The sequence below is a fragment of the Cucumis melo genome, chromosome 7 (assembly GCF_025177605.1).
Source record: "Cucumis melo cultivar AY chromosome 7, USDA_Cmelo_AY_1.0, whole genome shotgun sequence".
Taxonomy (NCBI): Eukaryota; Viridiplantae; Streptophyta; class Magnoliopsida; order Cucurbitales; family Cucurbitaceae; genus Cucumis; species Cucumis melo.
The window spans coordinates 5,117,442-5,136,557 of NC_066863.1; the positions used below are offsets into that span (position 1 = coordinate 5,117,442).

The 19,116-nt window shown below is 31.7% G+C and overlaps 2 protein-coding genes across 2 annotated transcripts; one reads left to right on the forward strand and one right to left on the reverse strand.

Annotated features, from left to right (window-relative positions):
* Window positions 1-4,413: 4,413 nt before the first annotated feature.
* Window positions 4,414-6,046, forward strand: LOC107992297 (anthocyanidin 3-O-glucosyltransferase 2-like). The gene has a single exon (XM_017048174.2). The coding sequence runs from the start codon at window positions 4,739-4,741 to the stop codon at window positions 5,972-5,974; it is 1,236 nt and encodes a 411-aa protein (XP_016903663.2). The 5' UTR covers window positions 4,414-4,738; the 3' UTR covers window positions 5,975-6,046.
* Window positions 6,047-15,694: 9,648 nt separating this feature from the next.
* LOC103502480 (zinc transporter 5-like) lies at window positions 15,695-18,587 on the reverse strand. The gene is made up of 3 exons (XM_008466423.3): window positions 17,702-18,587; window positions 16,887-17,036; window positions 15,695-16,307 (listed from the first exon to the last, which is right to left on the reverse strand). Exons 1-3 carry the CDS (start codon window positions 18,341-18,343, stop codon window positions 16,002-16,004), a joined length of 1,098 nt encoding a protein of 365 aa, XP_008464645.2. The 5' UTR covers window positions 18,344-18,587; the 3' UTR covers window positions 15,695-16,001.
* Window positions 18,588-19,116: the final 529 nt, after the last annotated feature.

Below are 19,116 nucleotides of genomic sequence, written 5' to 3' on the forward strand. Positions count from 1 at the left end.
CAATGATATAGTTCACTTTTGAGAGTAATGACAGTACCAATGTTCAAATGAAAAATCAATTAGTTTAGAGAGTATATTTTCTTCCTTTTTTTTTATACACAGATTTTATTATTTTTGAAACTTATTACAGGTTTTTTTCAAAAAAAAAAATATAAACTTAACTTTAGTTTAATAGTCAAATTTAGACAATTTATTTTTTTATTCTTTTTTCAAAATTTGATACCATCTTTTACAATTGTCAAATTTTTCTTTTTGTCTATATTCTTTTGCTACACAATCGTCAATCGACCCAAATACATAAAATTCAGATTTAAATAAAACATTGAAAGAATGAACAAGGTCATATTGATACATATACTCCTATTCTTGTGTAGAAGAAGACCATTAATGCGAATCCGACCATGTTGGTTCACGTAGAGTCCATGATATCACAACTTCTTACATTTGCTGATTGTCCCACATTTGTACGATATTATGAGGTTTGACCTTCCTCAATGTTCAGCATGCTAAGGTTAGTCGAAAAGAAGTCAAATGTGGATGTGGACATCATGAGAGTATTGGTGAAATGATCAACTAGGGATGTTGCGTACTGATTTTGAACATCAAGTTGAAATGGAACATCCTCATGTATAGCTGGATCACCTTCAAAATATCTTATTATGTATATGGATGTCAAATTATGCAAAGTAATTTTTGCTGTTCTAGCCACCACATTCGACGATGTACTATATATTCCCAACTGTGCAAAATTTTCCAACAATTTTTTGTGTTTACAATTAGACTTTGGAACTAAACAATAATTAACTAGTTCAATTAAATAATAAACCCTTACCAAAAAATGATTTGATGTTTCTTCCTTTGTGATGTATCGCTGACTAGTATTAGAGGACCATTTCATGTACCCAGGCCCAATATCTATGTCGTCCTTGATTAAAGACCCACTTGCAATCAAGTTCTATGGATCTTCCTAAAGTGAAATTTAAGGAGCCAAATATCTAACCCAATCATACTTGTAGGTTGTATATGTAGATCATATGAATGCAATCGTGCGTCTATGTCACAAGGTTTAGGGATTTGTTGTATCATCCCTAACTGACGCATTACACGATCTGGATAATGTCACTCCACCACCAAAAAACATATGAGTGGACATCTGGATGTCCATATCTCATAACCCGCGATGCAATAAAGTGACAAGTTTTGTATTATGTGGTTATATGGCTTCCAGAACATCTGCATATGTTTTAAACTATTAATAAAACAATGAAATTAAAGGTTCCATGGATAAAGGAACAAAGTAATATCGTAAATTGAATCGTAATTGATAATATGCAAGTGTGTCCAATATATACCGATACTGGAGTAGAACATGTGTAGGTGTTCTAATGACTGAGAAGTCGTCATTCCATCTATAACAATCATAAGTTCAGTATAAGGGTTGTTAATAAACATGTTAAATATTGTGAACAAATTAAAAGTACATACTATACTGCTAGCAGTCTGTCACCTAGGTGATCCTCATATCGATGTAGTCGACGATGTGCTAGGAGAGGAAATGGATCCCATGCCCAAATTTGTAGCAATAGAAGAGGGTCTACAATGTTCTTCTCATCAATAACTGTTGTCTTGCATAATTGTTTATACAACCATGCAAGAAAACCAACTCCCTAACTGTATGTCCTAGCATTGTTAAGTCTAGTAGAGGGAGGTGTCAAGTGCACTTGACTGTTGGATTTACCAGGAAAAATCAATCTGTCGATAATTGTGTGGATATAAGCTCGGGTATACTGCCGTAATTGGTTTTCAAAAGCATCTTTAGGTAGATGGTCATAATTATCAAACTGTTGTGCTAACCACAACAAACTGAGACGACCTCCCTTAAAAACATTGTCATTCGTCTCTACTCCTAGTAGATCATAACATAATTGGTCCTAATTATAGTTAAGTGACCCAATAAGTGCTCATCTACTAATGGAAAGTCTGAATTGGATAGCTACATCTTGCAAGGTGATTGTACACTCTCCAAGCAATGTCCTTTGACGCCATCGTTCTACCAATGCTATGACCAGATCTCAATTAAATTGCACAAATTTAATACATGCAACTCCATTGAATCTAGATGCATGTAGATCGTAAAAAATTCGTGGGTTTGGATCTTCTTGTCGTTAGATAACTGCCTCCTGATGCCTACAATGCATAACACCAACATTTTCATCCAAATAATCGCATCACTGTTCACTAACAAATCATCAATAACATAAACATTCAAACCAAATAATTACTATTTTCAAACTTAGAATTTTTCAAATAATTATGTGTTGAAGAAATTTTGCACTACACAATTTACTTCAAAGTCAATACAACTTTAATATATATATGTGTCTGTAATTACTACCCTATTCCTTATCATGGAGTCTCCATTTTTCAAACTTAGAACATTAAATATCTCCAAATACATCCATTCGTTTTCTATTTTTCAAACTTAGAACATTAAATATCTCCAAATGCATCCATTCGTTTTCTATTTTTCAAACTTAGAACATTAAATATCTCCAAATGCATCCATTCGTTTTCTATTTTTCCAAATTTTCCACATCCAACTAAATCCACATATAAAACAAACATCCTAATCATGATTAATTTTGAACTTAAATACTATTTGAATACTTCCAATTTGGTATTAAATACATATTTTCATTGTGAACTTTTATTTGATTCTTACCTTTTAAAATGTTGCATATCGGTTCCTAAGTTTTAAGTTTGATTTCACCTTTCGTATTTAGATTTCAAAATGTTACAATTTTATGTTTTAGATTTTGAGTTTTCTTACAATTTCATTAATTCATATATTAGAATGTATTTCAAGGTTTCTATATTTTTAAGTTTGAATTTTCATTAAATTCTCACGAGGTCTCCATCACTTTGTTTAAAAGAATTACAATTAATTAAGTTTCATTATAATTAATTTAAATTAATTAATAAATATCCATGTCAAAGACAAAAAAAAAGGTAAATATTTATTCAAAAATTCAATAGGATGAATCACCAAAATTTAAAAGTCAAATTAGAAGAAAATTCAAATCTAAAAATAAAATCCTACTATTATAGCTTAGAGAGTAAAGTTAAAACAAACTCAAAATCAAATATAAAATTAGGCAAGTTTAGAGGAGTAAATGACTTTTAGGATTGGATTTGAAAAAGGTTGAGTTTGGACAAAATAAAAGTGAAATGTGCCTTTAATGAAATTTCCTTTCTCTCCTCTTTAACCTAAAACATAATCTAAAAAAAAGTTTAAACCAACCGATCTTTCAAACTCAAACCTCTCAATCTCTCTAATCTAAACTTCATTTCTCTCAATCTCTCTTGCAATTCCATAGAATATTTAGCCACTTTTAATTCTCATACTATGCCGTAACATTTTTAGGTTTTGTGTTTTTTGTTATTTTTTTCCTCCAAACTATGTTATATGTATGCTTTTTTTTTTGTCATCTTCTCTTTGTGGAACATTTGATTCTTAAGTGTATAAACATAACCTAATTTTTAATTGTTCGATTTAGAGTTGTTTCAAACATATTAGCAAGTTTTTTTTTTTTCATATTGCAAACATCTTGCAGCTTCTTAAGTTCAAATGTTTAATCTCAAATGAATTATATACTTATGCTAATGTGATTTAGGGTGCTTTTAGCTGTTATTTTTTTGCATCTCGTAACTTCCAAACTTTAAACACCCAACGCCGAATTAGTCATATACTTATTCAGGATGCGATATACATTTGTATTTAGTTTTTAGCTACTGTTTTTTAATCCCGCAAATAAGTCCATACACTTCTTATATGTGATATGTAAACTTCTAACTTTAAATTAATTTCTATAGCAACTAAAAAGTTTAAGGTGGTTTAAGGATGTCGTATGTTCAGATTTTAATGTGTTACTGTGGTGTATGGGATGAGTGATGAAGAATATATGAATAAGGTATGTTAAAAGGCATTGTTGTCAATAAAAAAAAGTAACACACAAAGATTTACTAGATGAATTATATGACTTACAGAAGTTGAACATAAAAATGCATATATGAAATAAAAGTGGAAAATGAAACTCCTTCATCTAAGTTAAACAACGTGAGGTGAAATCGGAGAAAATTCATTAGAGGTCCTTTATACGTCTCATTTAAGCCTTAAAAACAATCAAAACAAAACAAATGTTAAACAGCAAAGCAATGACATCATCTATATTCTATTAAATTGTGAAAAAAGGAATACTTTGTAATAAAAATATTTCTATTACATTAGTCTTCTCTTTTCTTTCCATAAGCTATCTCCTAAAAGTACTTTAGTTACTCACTTTTACAAATTTATATTATGTCCATTCAATTATAAACACAACATCAACATCCATAAAACATTAAAAAAAAAAAAAACCATAATTACTAAATGAATTATTACGGTATCAATTGGTAATTAATTTTCTGTAGAAAAATGTAAACTTTAACCATTTAAAATAAGAAAATAAAAAGGAGCTATTTTTTCTTTTTAAATTAAATTAAACCCATCTTCTTCCCCCAACTAACTATACACTTTTACTGAAATGAAGAAAGTGGAGCTCATCTTATCCCCACGCCGACCATCAGCCACCTCACCTCCGCCATCCAACTCGCCCACCTTCTCCTAAGTCCACACCCTTTTCTCTCAATCACCATTTTCATCTTTAAAGACCCTTTCCCCACCAGATCCCCCCATCAAATGCAATCTCTCTGTTCCTCCTCTGCCAACGATCGCCTTCGATTCTTCACTCTCCCGGAGCAACCCATCCCCGGCGACGCCAAAAAAGTCACCATCCTCAAACCCCTTGTCGAATCCCAGAAACAAAATGTCGCCGACGCCGTCGCTAATCTCATCGCCGCGCCGGATTCCCCTACACTCGCTGGCTTCGTCGTCGACATGTTCTGTATTCCAATGGTGGATGTTGCCAAACAATTTTCTGTTCCCACTTTCGTCTTCTACACTTCTAGTGCTTCGTTCCTTTCCCTTCTCTTCCATCTTCAAGAACTCTACGACCATGAATTCAATCACAACATGGACCAATTGCTCAACTCTGCAACAGAGTTCGCCGTCCCGGGTTTCAAGAATCCGATTCCGAGGAAAGTGATTTCCACCATGTTTTACGATAAGGAAACGAATGAATGGGCATTCGATATCGCTCGCAAGTTCAGAGAAGCAAGTGGGTTTTTAGTCAACACATTTTCCGAGCTCGAATCCGGTGCAATTAACTGGTTCGCCAATCAGAATCTCCCGCCGGTGTATGCCGTCGGACCCATTTTGAATCTGAAGGAAAAAAATCCTCAAATAAAACGGGATGAGATATTGAAGTGGTTAGACGAGCAGCCGCCGTCGTCGGTGGTGCTCCTCTGTTTCGGATCAATGGGAATGTTCAACGAATCTCAAAGCAAAGAGATTGCAGATGCCTTAGAGCGAAGTGGAGTCCGATTCATCTGGTCCATACGGCAGGTACCACCGGAGAGCGTTCTGCCGGAAGGGTTCGTGGGTCGAACAAGGGGAAGGGGAAAGGTGATGGGGTGGGCGCCGCAGATGGAAATATTGGAACATCCGGCGACGGGAGGGTTTGTGTCGCACTGCGGGTGGAATTCAGTGCTGGAGAGTTTGTGGAGCGGTGTGGCGGTGGCGACGTGGCCGATGTATGCGGAGCAGCAGTTGAATGCGTTTCAGCTGGCGGTGGAGTTGGGAGTGGCGGTGGAGGTGTCGTTGGATTATAGTATGGTGGGGGCGGGGGAGGAGGAGTTGAGGGCGGAGAAGATTGAGGCGGGGATTAGAAAGTTAATGGAAGGTTCAGAGGAGATTAAGAAGGCAGTGATGGTTAAGAGTGAGGAAAGTAAGAAGGCAACAATGGAGGATGGATCTTCTTTTAATGATCTTAATCGTTTTATCAATCATGTGTTCCATAATATTAATACCCATTGATTTGACTTGTGTGTTTCATCTACCATGCCATGAAGAATGAATGGGAGAATACAGTTTGTTTCCTTTTCAAAATATATGATCGTTGCTTGGCCTAATTAAGTTACTCAAAGGGTAAAGTTGGGCATGATGTAGTGTATGTAGGTGATGGGTTATGGATGATGTAGTCAAGAAGTAGAAAACTAAAAAGAAAAACAATAAATAATAAATGAGGTTGTTTGTTTGTACCTATAGGCGAGTGGAGGGAGAAGAGCAAAGGGTCATAGTCTCCGCCTAACAATTATTAAACAAACCTTTAAAATATGAATATGGATCACATCATTTTCATAATGGGCTTCACCCATTTAACCCATATTTAGATGGACACAATTAGTTTATAATTAGATCAATCTAAATATGTATGTGTGTATATATTTTTGTATATTATATTTTATATATGAAAAAAGTAATCTTTATTAGGGGTGTAATTGGGCCGGGTCGAGTTTCCTTCAAAATCGACCTGACCCAACTCGATCCGGCCTGAAATGCACGATCAATTTAGTAGCAAAGTCCAACCCGACCCACATTCGGGTCGGGTCGGGTTGTTTTTTTTAGTGGCAAATTTTGAACGACATTCTCCCTGATTTTTGCCGCATTGAAATCCTACTTCCTAAAAGTTCAAAGTAAAATAAATTCATTGACAAAAGAGTAATTTCCATGTTTTGTGCGTGAGAAAATTGAGAAGTTGAAACCCTAGAAACACAAAAGTTAGCCTAAGAATAATCTCTGTATCAAAAGCTACTGACTTTAAACTCACCTTAATGTTGATATATGCATATACCAACTTATAATTAGCATGAAATTTCAGTGTGCAGAAGAATATACACATGAAGTTTAACTCCACAATGCTGAAAAAAGTCACGAGTATTTCTAATACCAAAAAATGCATAAAGAAACCAACAACCACAATTAGAGGTTCCAAGCAGAAACAGAATAACTCTTAATCACTCAAATATAAAATGAAGCTCCACATTCACAACTATAAGAATGCAGTTAACTCATCAACATTTTTCACTAGTGAACATAATAGAAGAAAACAAGAAAGGTTTCTAAACTGACAGTACTTGATAATTGAAGATGTTTCTCCAAATAAAGTGGTATTTAATCAAACAAAGGACTTACACAATTCATTTACACAAAGTTGTTTCTCCAAATAAATGCTTTAATGTAAAAGAAAGCTTGGTTTCTTATTTAAACGATAAACTCAAACATCATTAAGCCAGAACACAGATGGGCATTTGAAGCAATGGCAACAAAAAAGTTATTCAATTACGTCAAATTCTCTTTTACCTACAATTGAATCTATTGTCTACGTTACATCTTGTTTGTATAACCCAAAGTGCTTCCATCACTGTGCTTCAAGACTCTAAAAAAACAAGATTCAATATTTAACAAGTTAACAATTTAAAACAAAAAAATGTAAAAAAAGATTTGAGAGTAGGGATTTAAACAATAGAGTCATTATTGAGATTCTCAAATGCGGCTTCCATCTTGTTTCCTATGTTTATGAATTCTAGATCAAAATGACAAATTGTTAGCTTATATGGGATAATTGAAAATTTTAAATGCGTACTTCAAAAAGAATATTACATTCATCAATTTCTTTAGCCCGTCAATTTCTTCCGTCATGTCATCCAAAGGTTTAGACTGAATCCAATTCTGAGCACAAATGAGTGCCTCTGCAGTTTGAGGAGTTAAAGAACTTCGAAAAGAATCTAACACCCGTCCTCCAGTGCTAAAGGTGGACTCAAAATGCACAATTGATATAGGACTACTGTAGATGTCCCTAGCTACTTGGCTAATGATCTTAAATCAAGAGGAATTCACCTTCCACCAATTTAGCAAATCTAAATATTCATTTTCTATACGAGCCTCATCCAGATAACGAGCCACCTCTGTTTTAGCATCATCTAGACATGTTTTGTTACTTTGTTTAAATCTATCATGAACAGCACCATGTGCCTTATAAGATCCATTAGATGAGATAGAAGGTATTTCACCCTGACTTTGAAAGCCAAATCCTTCGTTAGGTGTACATGATTGTTTTTGTGAATATTTTTCTTTTGACATTCTCATATAATAATTAACCATCACGCAATCAACGAAATGCATCTTCAACCTTATTCGTCCATATTTTTGCACAATCTTCCTCCAAAAATTCCTTAAAACAATAATTCACATAAGTCAGCTTATACCTAGGGTCAAGAACTATAGAAACATACAATAATAAATTGGTCTTCTCACTTGTAGTTATACTCCAATACTTTTTGAATTTTGTCTGCATGTTTAGTGTTATCTAACTCAATAATGTATTCTCATATGATGAGTATTCATGAATTATTTCTTGGATCAAACAAAATTCGTGAAAAAATATGTTTGAAGTCACAGACATAGATGCAGAAAACTTCATTGTTACCTCTGAAAAAAGTCTTTAAGAACTTTACAAGTACTTTTGCATTATCCCAATCTTCAGCAGTAGGAATATCATCCTTTGGCAAATAACTAGAGTCATGCTCCTCTAATCTTTCAAACGTCTTTTGACACTTAATTGCTCCATCCAACATAGTGAAAGTAGAATTCCATCGTGTTGGAACATCCATCATAAGACAATTTTTTGTTGACATATTATCTTCTTTAACAAAATCTTTAAATATTTGCAATCTAGCAGGAGATAACCTACCATACTTTACAACATTTCTGATTTGAATGATAGACACATGCAAACCTTTTAAGGCATCACTAACAATTAAGTTAAGAATATGGGCACAACATTTAATGTGAATAAATTCACCATCCAACACCAACCAATTTCTGGCTTTAAACTTTTTAACCAAGTAGGCAATGGCTACATCATTTGAACTTGCATTATCAACTGTTACAGTAAAGAGCTTATCAATACCCCAACCTTCTAAGCACTTTTCAATGGCTCTACCTATTGTATCTCCTTTATGATTAGCTATTTGACAAAAGTTCAAAATTCTTTCGTGCAAGTTCCAATCATCATCAATGAAATGAGCCGTTATAACCATATAATTAATATTTTATACAGAAGTCCATGTATTTGTTGTTAAACAAATTCTTTGACTACTTCAAGTTAATGCATTTTTTAACTTTTTTTTTCCTCCCTCATATGCATTTGAAAACAATCATTTGCAACATTTAGTCTTGATGGAATCACAAACTTTGGATTTAATGTCCAACAAAATTGGTGAAACCCTTCACTTTCTACAAACTTAAATGGCAATTCATCCAAGATAACCATACTAGCAAGCATTGTTCTACAATTTTCTTGAGTGAAGGACGGACGTAGCCATCAAACTACTTTTAGAATCTCCCTCTCTTTCAACATTATCTTCTAATGGATTTACATACTTCTTACATTTTTCTAAATGTTTTGAAATTAGTGGTACCATTTCTTTTGGAATCACAAGCATACAAAGACTCACAATGTTTACAAGCAACCTTAGGATATTTAGGATCACATTCTTCTACTTTTATAAAATGTTTTCATATATTAATGATGGTGGTTTAACCGGTTTTCTTTTTCCTAACACTGGACTAGAACAACTTTGTTTTAAAGTCTCGTCTATAGAAAATGAAATCATCTTAATAATCATCAAACAAAACACACATAATAACAATACATGAAACTATCAGGATTAGGAGCAATAATAATGCATCAATAACAACAAAACTCAATGAGCTGGAAAGGCAGCCACACATCTAGTCTGATGATACTCAAAAGGAAGCTCTTTATCTTGTTTGCAATTGATAAGAATAATAATAGAGATGATGAGAATCCGTCCAAATATGGCTTAAATAATTCATAATATCACAACTGTAACTTAAAATTAATAGCAAATCACTATTATATGGTCTCTTCCTCAGCCATGGGGACAGGGAAAGAAATGAAACAGTGTAGTGGCTACAAGGTTGGGCCACATATGATATGAGGAGGAAAATTTTTCAGTGCCTATTGAAGCAAGAGAAAAGAGATTTTGGCACTCCATATCCTAACAAGTCTGAGACTGTGTTTGGATACTCCAAAAATTTTACAACTTATAATATTGAGACCTACTCCATCTCTGCTGCTATATTACCAATCAATCAAAAAGTTTTTATGTCAATACTTCAAACTTTGAACTTAAGCTTGCATAGTTTAATTTTAATTTCTATTTAAAAGACCAAATCAATCCTGATATATTCTTGTTATAAATTTACGATAATTTCATTTTTAACTGACGAGGGACTTATTTTTAAGTTTTTAACCTAATCGATTAATTTTAGAACCGAATCGAATAGGTTCGGGTCGATTCAACGGCTCGGGTCGGTTTTTTTCACCCCTAATCTTTATATTTAAAATTATCTTAGTCTAGTTATCATAAATTCTTCAAAATGTTAAAAAAAAAAAAAAAACAAATTTTTTTTAAGCCGATTAAACACTAAATAAAACTTTATAATCTGAATATATTTCATGAGAAAAATAAAAAATAAATAAAAATTTAATAAATCTTAATAACATTTGAATTGAAGCTCGGCCCAAAATGAATCTTTGACTGATTGCCATAAACCAACATCCTTATAGTTCTTTCTATATTATTGATTTTTTTCTTCTTTTTTTTTCTTTGGAATGTGTTCAGAAATATCATAGTCTATATTTAAGATAAAAACTAATAAAATTTCTAAAACAATTGTACATCAAACAAAACTTTATAATATCAATAATTTTATATTAAAAAAAGTACTAAAAATATAAAATACATTAAACATAAATAAAAATTTAATACAATTTAGTAAGAAAATCTAAAACATACATACACACACATACATAAATAAATACACACATATAATTGATTTATAAAAATTTTAAGTGTTAATCCAATAGGTCAGTCCAATCCAAGATTGGGTCATCAATTTGACTTTTGGAAAATCCGTGGAAATAGCAAATACGAGGATAGAAAAAAGAAAAATAGCTAGCAAACTGTTGTATTATATTGATTTATGGCAAAACAAACTGTCATAAATATTTTTCTACTTTTTTTTTGCCCGAAATTACCCCTCTACGGATGACAATTGTCCATATATAAATACAGTGTATTTGTTGAGATCAAAAAATCAAACAAAATATCATATATCACGAATACAGTGTATTTGTAAACACACTCACTTATGATAATTATTAACTAAATCAAAAAATTATTATATTGTTCCAACAATACCTAAACATATGCCATTAGTTTCAACATCCCCTAATTATTAGGATACAAAATATAACGTATTAATTTTAGATTCTTAAATTGAATTCCTAAAATTATGTCAAAGATAATGGACAATCCATTAATTTTAGATGAATTTATTTTGTTGGGTGTTAAAGTTATTTAAGTTTGGAAAGGAAAAGGAAAAAAAAAGAGGATATAAATTTTATAATATAATATAATATAATATAATATAATATGAATACGAATATAAATATTATTATTATTATATATTTTTTTAAAACCCTAAATCCACTCTCATCTTCTTCATCTCAACCGTAGCCCCTTGCCTCTCTTCTTTCCACCGAGATCTCCGGCGACAATCTTCCTTTGTTCGTTGAAGCCGCCACCGTCATCTTAGTTCTTCGTCAAGTTTCTATTCGTTGTTAGCCCAAGCCGCCACACTCCGAGCTGCTCCCATTTCCATCAGCCATCTCTTCTGCGTCGCGACGTCCGGATCTGAAGCGAGCAGACACAGTCTGCTCCAACCGGTGTTTGTCCGCGTAGCTCTAACCGCCGTCGTCGCATCTCCACAAACCCAGCGTCGCCGCTACGATCTTCCATTCGCGTGGAGCTTGTTGCACCATCCATCCTTCTCCGTAGCATACTGCAGCATTAGGGTGTGCTCTCCTCGTCGTTGAAGAAGCCTCCGTCCTCGAGCAGTCATGTCCCAAATGTGGGTGCATAGTTTGTATTAATTATAAGGTATTTGTGGATTATGTTACAAATGTATTTAGAAACCATATTTGTCAATTAGGTAGGGGCATTTAAAGCATTACTCCCATTTATTATTTAAAAAATTTATGTTTTGCTATTTTGTCAATTTAAAAATGAAATTACCATTCATTAAAAATAAACTTCTAATTTTGCTATTCTTCTTGTCAGTCCTTGACTTTATGAGCCCAAAAGAGTGTCTTAGGTCCTTGGGTTTGAGCCTTCACTTATAGGCCATGGTGGATCTCTTCAAGTTGTTGTTTGCCTTTGTCACATAATTGTCTACTTCATGTTCTACTACATTGTAATGCCTATTTGTAAGTGTATATAAGATATATAGAAGTTGAAAGAAAGAAATTGAGTTCATCGTGTAGTCTTAATTTGTTAATTTGAATTGATGATCTTAAAATTTGTTGAAATGTCTAGAATGCATTTAGATAGTTATTCAAGTAGTGGTGATACGCATTGATGTGAATTGTTAGGCTTTGAAACGTTGAATGTTACCCTTGTAGCCAAGTGCTGACATTTCTTTTAACCATCTTGCATATCCACTCGACTCTAGTGAGTAAGTTGCGTGAAGGTGTAATAATATTTAAACTACTTCGTCTTTGGCACATAAAATTAAATGCATATTTATTTAGTCTGTTTGATTTAAAAATATATCAATTTTATAATGTAATCTCCAAGCAATAATGTTTAATGAATAACAAACTTGCTTTTGGAAGAACATGAAACAATAATTAATGTGTAAAATAGGAGGTAGAAAAAAAAAGGAAGAGAAGCCCTAGAGGGGAAACTCAATTTAATATTCTCTGGATAAGTAAAGGGATGTTTGATATTTTGTCTCATGAAAAATGATATCCAATAGGGTCAATGGTTGTGGGTACCCAACAAGTCAACCAAAACAGTGCCAACAAGGGATAATGGGCCCCATCTATTGAATTTAAATGTTTCACCAAACACACCACACCATGCAATGCTCATCCACATCTCTATTCATTTAATCGAAAATTAAACTTTATACATATATTTTTCAAGTAATTTTAAAGTTGTTCAATATGAGAGTAGAATTTAAACCTACTTTAAAATTTATATAAATTTATTTCTTAAGAAAATATAATTACAACTAAAACGATGAGTTTATATGTAGCTTCCTCAAACTCTTGTTATCCTAATTAACAGTATAATCTAAAAGTTTGATTTAATGACAATATGGTAAAGAGTATTACCTATTCTCTTGATGTGTCATTTCTGTACGTACTTTCTCACCATTCATGTTAAAAAAAAGTATTAAAATATTTTTAATGAAAACGAAAAAGAAAAACATAAACTTTAACCAAAATATGCTGTAGATAATTGTTTTTTAAACTTTAAGAATATTATATTTGAAACTTATTATTGTGTCCCAAGTCACAATCAAACTTACTCATCTTTGTTACTATATAAATGGCAATATTTACTTACTCACTCTTGGAAAAATAGTAATTGAAATATTGGTAGAATACCAACACCACTAGTCCTTCCATTGGTTTGGTGTGATCATTAATATGACCAACATTTGGATTCAGACATCTGCTAAATTAATTCACCTCACAAAATTGGGGTTCGAGTTTTGAGACCAACTCAATTTGTCGAAATAATACTATACTAAATATGCGGTTTTTATCTCTAAAAAATTTGGATTAAAACAATTTTATTTTTATACTTTCAATTTTATAACAATTTAGTTTTTAAAATTTAGTTCTTCTACTTCAAATTTGTAACAATCCATCCCTATAACAAAACGTAGACAGAAAAAAAAAATCATCAAAATTTATGTCAGTTTCTATTACTTTATATTGTAGACTCTACATTTTGTAAAATTAACGAGTCTTCAATTAGTTTTTTGGTTTTAATGCTTACGTAAGAAACTTCATTAATTTTTTTGCACTAATTTCTATGATAGAGACTAAATCGTAGATATTTGAAAATTTAAAAACTAATTAAAACATTACAAAACAAAATTTATGGACTATGCACCTCCTCTATCTTCCATTTTGTAATGACATTTAAACAAATCGATAACTGTTTAAAAGTTAGTATAAGAAGAATTTATAAAATTGATTAACCAATGAAAATTTAAATATTTAAATATTTAATTAACCTAATATTTTGATCACATAATATTAATAAAAAGAATTAGATTATAGAATAAATAGACAAAGTAACGAAAGTCTATAATTTAAATTGATAACTTCTAAAATATAAGATATAGTGAAAAATCACTATGATTTTTGTTGACTTGGGGTTTACAATAAAACTTAAACTAAAACCTTCCCCAAAAGTATAATATTATTGTATATTAATTGCATTTTGCTACTACAATTGTAAATTAATTTTTTTAGTTTGAGCTGTTTTAAATTTTATTTTAGAATTTTCTAAAATTCCTTTTATTTATTTAATCAAACATCGTAATTCTCTTATATATATATTCCAATACCAAAAATTGGGATGTGATTTTTAGTTGGTGTTATTCCTATTTATTTAATTTTTTTTAGAATGATTTTGATATGATATTTTTAAAAAACTATATACTAAAAAAAATAAATATTGTTTTTGTAACTTATTATTGACTCCAATGTCACCATCAAAATTATTCATCTTTGTCACAATGTGAATGGCCGTATTTTCAATCTTACCCTTTGTTTTTAGTCTTTAGTTTTTTTCTTTTTTCTTTTTCTTTTTTCAAGTCAACTTTTTTATAAAATTATTATTATTATTATTATGGAAGGGATGTGAACTTAAAAGTAGAAAAAATTGGGGGTAATAATTAGTATGACTAAGATTTTGACAGAGACATCTAGTAAGTTCATTTATACGCGTAAAGGTTACGCGCGAGATGTATCCATTTTAAAATATCATTATCAATTCAGATCAATTTTCGTAAATATTTCGATTTACAAATTCTATCATATTTTATTTGAAAAAATCTCATAAATTGATCCATTTAGATTTTTAGTGAGAAGTTTATATGAAAATCATGTATATACATTTATTCAATTCTTCATTTAACTTAACGTTTGAAGAATTTTACATTTATTTGAGAATTTATATGTACGTGGATTTAGAAATAATGGTAATGAATAGTTTGAATTAATTGGCAATTTAGATATTGATTTGGTTCAAATTCTAAATCCATACAATAATAGTCAAATAAAATTTAAAAGAACGTGGAAGTCTTATATTTACAAAAGTTAAATGTTTAAGTTGATAAAATTATTATTTTCACAATTTTAATTGATTTATATCGTAATGGAAGGGGGAGGAAAGGTCAGACTCATAAGTAGTCTTTGCCTAGAAAGTATCTAATCACTATGATGTTCGATGGTTTTTTTGACTTGGGATTTCAATTACCAAACATAACATCATCAAATCAACGTTATTTGGTTGTCTTTAACTTAATTTCGAGATATATTAAATTTTTATCATTGAGTTTGGTATTTTTTTTTCTTGGTCTTTACTTTTAATCCTAACGTTCTCTAAACATCTAACCATTTTGAAAAGATATAAAAATTAAGGAACTTGAATTATAATAATATTTTAATTTTAACCTAATAAAAAAAAGACACAAGAGTTTGAAAAAAAAAATGAACAAAGATTAACCTTTAAACAATCATATTCAAAACCATACATAACATTTATTGAATAATTAATTCACACATCACAAACAATAACATTAAAATCCCAAATTCCTTTCCTTTTACATTAATCTTCTTCCAAACTCAACATAACAAAGACTGTATAATCAAATCATTGGATATTGGTGATTACATGATCATTCATAAAAAAGATGGGAGGTTTGATCTCTCTTCTCTACAATTGTAGTACTAAAAAAACCGCAAAGTATAAAACATTTATTTTATCACCAAATAAACTATACAACACTTAAAAACTATATCCTAAGTTGAGACATTGGTGTGGATAATATATATGTTCGACAAAAAAGAAAAAGAAAAAGAAAAAGGAATTTTGTGTGGATATTTCTAGGCCCAAATGGCAAGTAAAGACATCAAGGCAGCTCCAAGAATAAGGGAAACATTGGCAAGAAGTTGAAGCTTTCCATTGCTTTGCATTCGAGGGTTCATAAAATCAGCAGCAAGAAGATCAACAAGAGCCATATAGATTAAGATACCAGAAGAAGCTGCATTTAAAATTCCTTCAACAATAAGTGCTTTTGGGCTATCTTCATCATAACCCTTGGTTACTGCAATTCCTATTGCTATACCAAGCGGTGTTGTCAAACAAAAGAAAAGCCCCATTAGTATCGTTGCCCTGTTTTTGAACTTTGCCTGCACATTTCAAAATATTCGAATTCAATAAACTACCATAAATATCTTTCTCTGTTGTACAACATGCAAAGCATTATAAAAAAAAAAAAAAAAAAAAAAAGACAGTGAAAAGATAGATGTTAAAAAGATATGTTTAATTAGTAACTAACTACATGCCTTTTTGAAGAATATAAAAAACAATAATTATGTGTGAAATACGAGGTAGAAAAAGCAAGTTGAAACCCAAAAGCCAACTCAATTTAATATATTATGCTATAATTTCAGATAACTATGGTATGATTGGGGTTGCCTTTTTTCCTCTTCTTCTTTTTTAATTTGAGAAGAGAGAGAGAGAGAGAGAGAAACTGTTTGGTCGAGCAGAAATATTTGAAAACTCCAAGGTCAATTTTTGTGGGCAACAAAGTCAATGAATGCACACAAAAGACCAAGGTCCCAGAAATTGAATTACAAATGGGCAAACCCCATCATCCCCATCCACATTATGGGTTTTCAAATGATTAAAAGAAGAAAAAAGAATTGATGCAAGTATTGATTAAGAAGAGAGAAAGAAGGAAGAAAAGGGGGAATTGGATGAAGTACCTGAGCAATGCAACCTCCAAGGCCCATGCCTTCGAATAACTGATGAAAAGTGATGGCGGCGACAAGAGGTCTTATTGTCTTTGGAGTTTCAGAAACACCCAGACCTATTCCTATAATTACCGAATGTACCACTATCCCAAGCTCCAATACCTATACCCATAACACATTATTAACACATTATTAACACATTAACCAAACTATATTCATTTATTTCATTAGATCTCCTCCATCCATTTCAAAATATCATTTTAATAATTGTACAGACTTACTTCCATGGTTTCTACTTTTCTTTTCAATCTTCACTCTCAAATTTAGATAATTTTAGTCTCTCTATTTCCAAAATTTTAAAATAAAATAAAAAAATAAAAACTGAGAAGAAACACTAACTATAGGATATTTTAATTATTATTATTGTTGAGAAAACACTCATCCATCCACCTAAATCAAAATAGATATTTCAAAAAGTGAATTCATCCCTTTGGTCCCACTTCATAAACAACAAACAAAACTTCACTTCAAATTTGTCATTTGTTTCAAATAATGTACTTCCAAGAATTGGAAGATTGTGCTCAAACTATCATAAAGTTTTCAAAACTATAATTGATAATAAAAAGAAAATTTTTCTGAAGCTTTAGGGATTGAATTTAAGATTTATGAAAGGTTATGAACTAATATCGAACACTTGATTAAAATTAAAATCAAAATTAATTATGGATCAATTTAATTCAATTAAACAAAGTAAAGTACGAAGTAGATAGTTACTAATAAAGATAATAAATTTTGAATAGAATCAGACGTCAGTTTCCAAAAGTTACCTGAGAAATGACACGATGGCGGAGAATCTCCGTCGATGAACCACCAACATCTGCGGAGCCATGAGCATGACCATGAGTGCCATGAGTATGAACATGAACATGACCATCATGACCGCCACCGCCGCGCATCTCATCATCACCATTCAACTCCGGCTGAGCTTTATTAAGATGAATCCGAGTATAATAAGAACTCGCACCGGCATCCATCATCAAAGTACCAATAGCCGCAACCATAGCCACTAAACCAGTAAACGGAAACTTTCCCCACGGATGCTTGTTCAATTTGGAGGACGTAAGATTCTCATAAGCATCAGGAAGAACGTGAATAAATCCAGTAGCTAATATAACTCCAGCAGCAAAAGCTTTAATCACAAAGAAAATATCCTTCTCCGGACTTAACGCCGGAATCACCTTCCCTAACAAAGGAATCACCACTCCAATAATCCCAGCGACGAGAATCGTAGCTATGGCAACGATCTTGTATTTGAGAGCTAAAGTTTCATCTCGTTCACCTCCGTCTTCTTCGGAATCTTCGGGACACTGACACTCGGCTGCTGCGATTACAGAAGGAATGAGAAGAAGGAATAAAAAGAAGAAAGAAAGAAGAGAATGAAGTTTGAAATCCGGCATTGGCATTGGCATTGCGATGGCGGAGATTGTACAGAGAATTAGGGCTTTAAAAGGAGGGGGGGAAGGGAAAACAGAGTATATGAAATTAGACGTCAGGATTTATAGGAAATGAAGAAAGAGAAGAAGAAAAAGAATATTAATTGTTTGAATTAAAGTATGATTTGGAAAATAATTAAAAAGTAAACAAAATTATGGCGAAGAAATGTCGACATGAAAATAAATGAGAGAGGGAAGTGAGGAAAGACTTGAAGAGAATTGGTTGAAGTCAACTTCAAATGTCGACACTTTTTGTAATTATTTTTTTAATTTCCTTATTTGCCCCCCTGTGTTTTTACTTCCAAATTGGAATTTCCGCCTTTTTTTTTCCCTTTCTAAATTATAGATTTTATAATTTCTCTTCCACCACTTCTTTATTTAAATTTAAAACTATGAATGTATTTCTTCCCTTAATTTTAAACACTCTTTTTTAGTTTTATCCAAGCAATCCTCTCAGCTGGCGGGGTGTAAGAATGACAACGACAATCTACATTATCCCATTCATATTATATGAATTCGGTTAGATTATTTTAAATTCATATTGGATTAAAATTTTGATCTTTTACTTAATTTGATGCGAAACATATTTGATTTATGTTTGATAATTTCATTTACAAACATTAAAATTTAGAAACAAAAAAGATAATAATACAACCTAACCTAACCCAACTCATATCTTACCAGTGGGTTGGGTTGAAAACTTAATTCGGGTTGACAACCCAACTAACCCAAAAATATTGGTTGGGTTG

Coding starts and splice junctions, on each gene's coding strand:
- LOC107992297 (XM_017048174.2), top strand. CDS start 4,739: ATGCAATCTCTCTGTTCCTCCTCTGCCAACGATCGCCTTCGATTCTTC.
- LOC103502480 (XM_008466423.3), bottom strand. CDS start 18,343: ATGCCAATGCCAATGCCGGATTTCAAACTTCATTCTCTTCTTTCTTTC. Junction 17,037..17,701: donor GCCATCGTGTCATTTCTCAG/GTAACTTTTGGA, acceptor TTATGGGTATAG/GTATTGGAGCTTGGGATAGT. Junction 16,308..16,886: donor TTGGAGGTTGCATTGCTCAG/GTACTTCATCCA, acceptor TGAAATGTGCAG/GCAAAGTTCAAAAACAGGGC.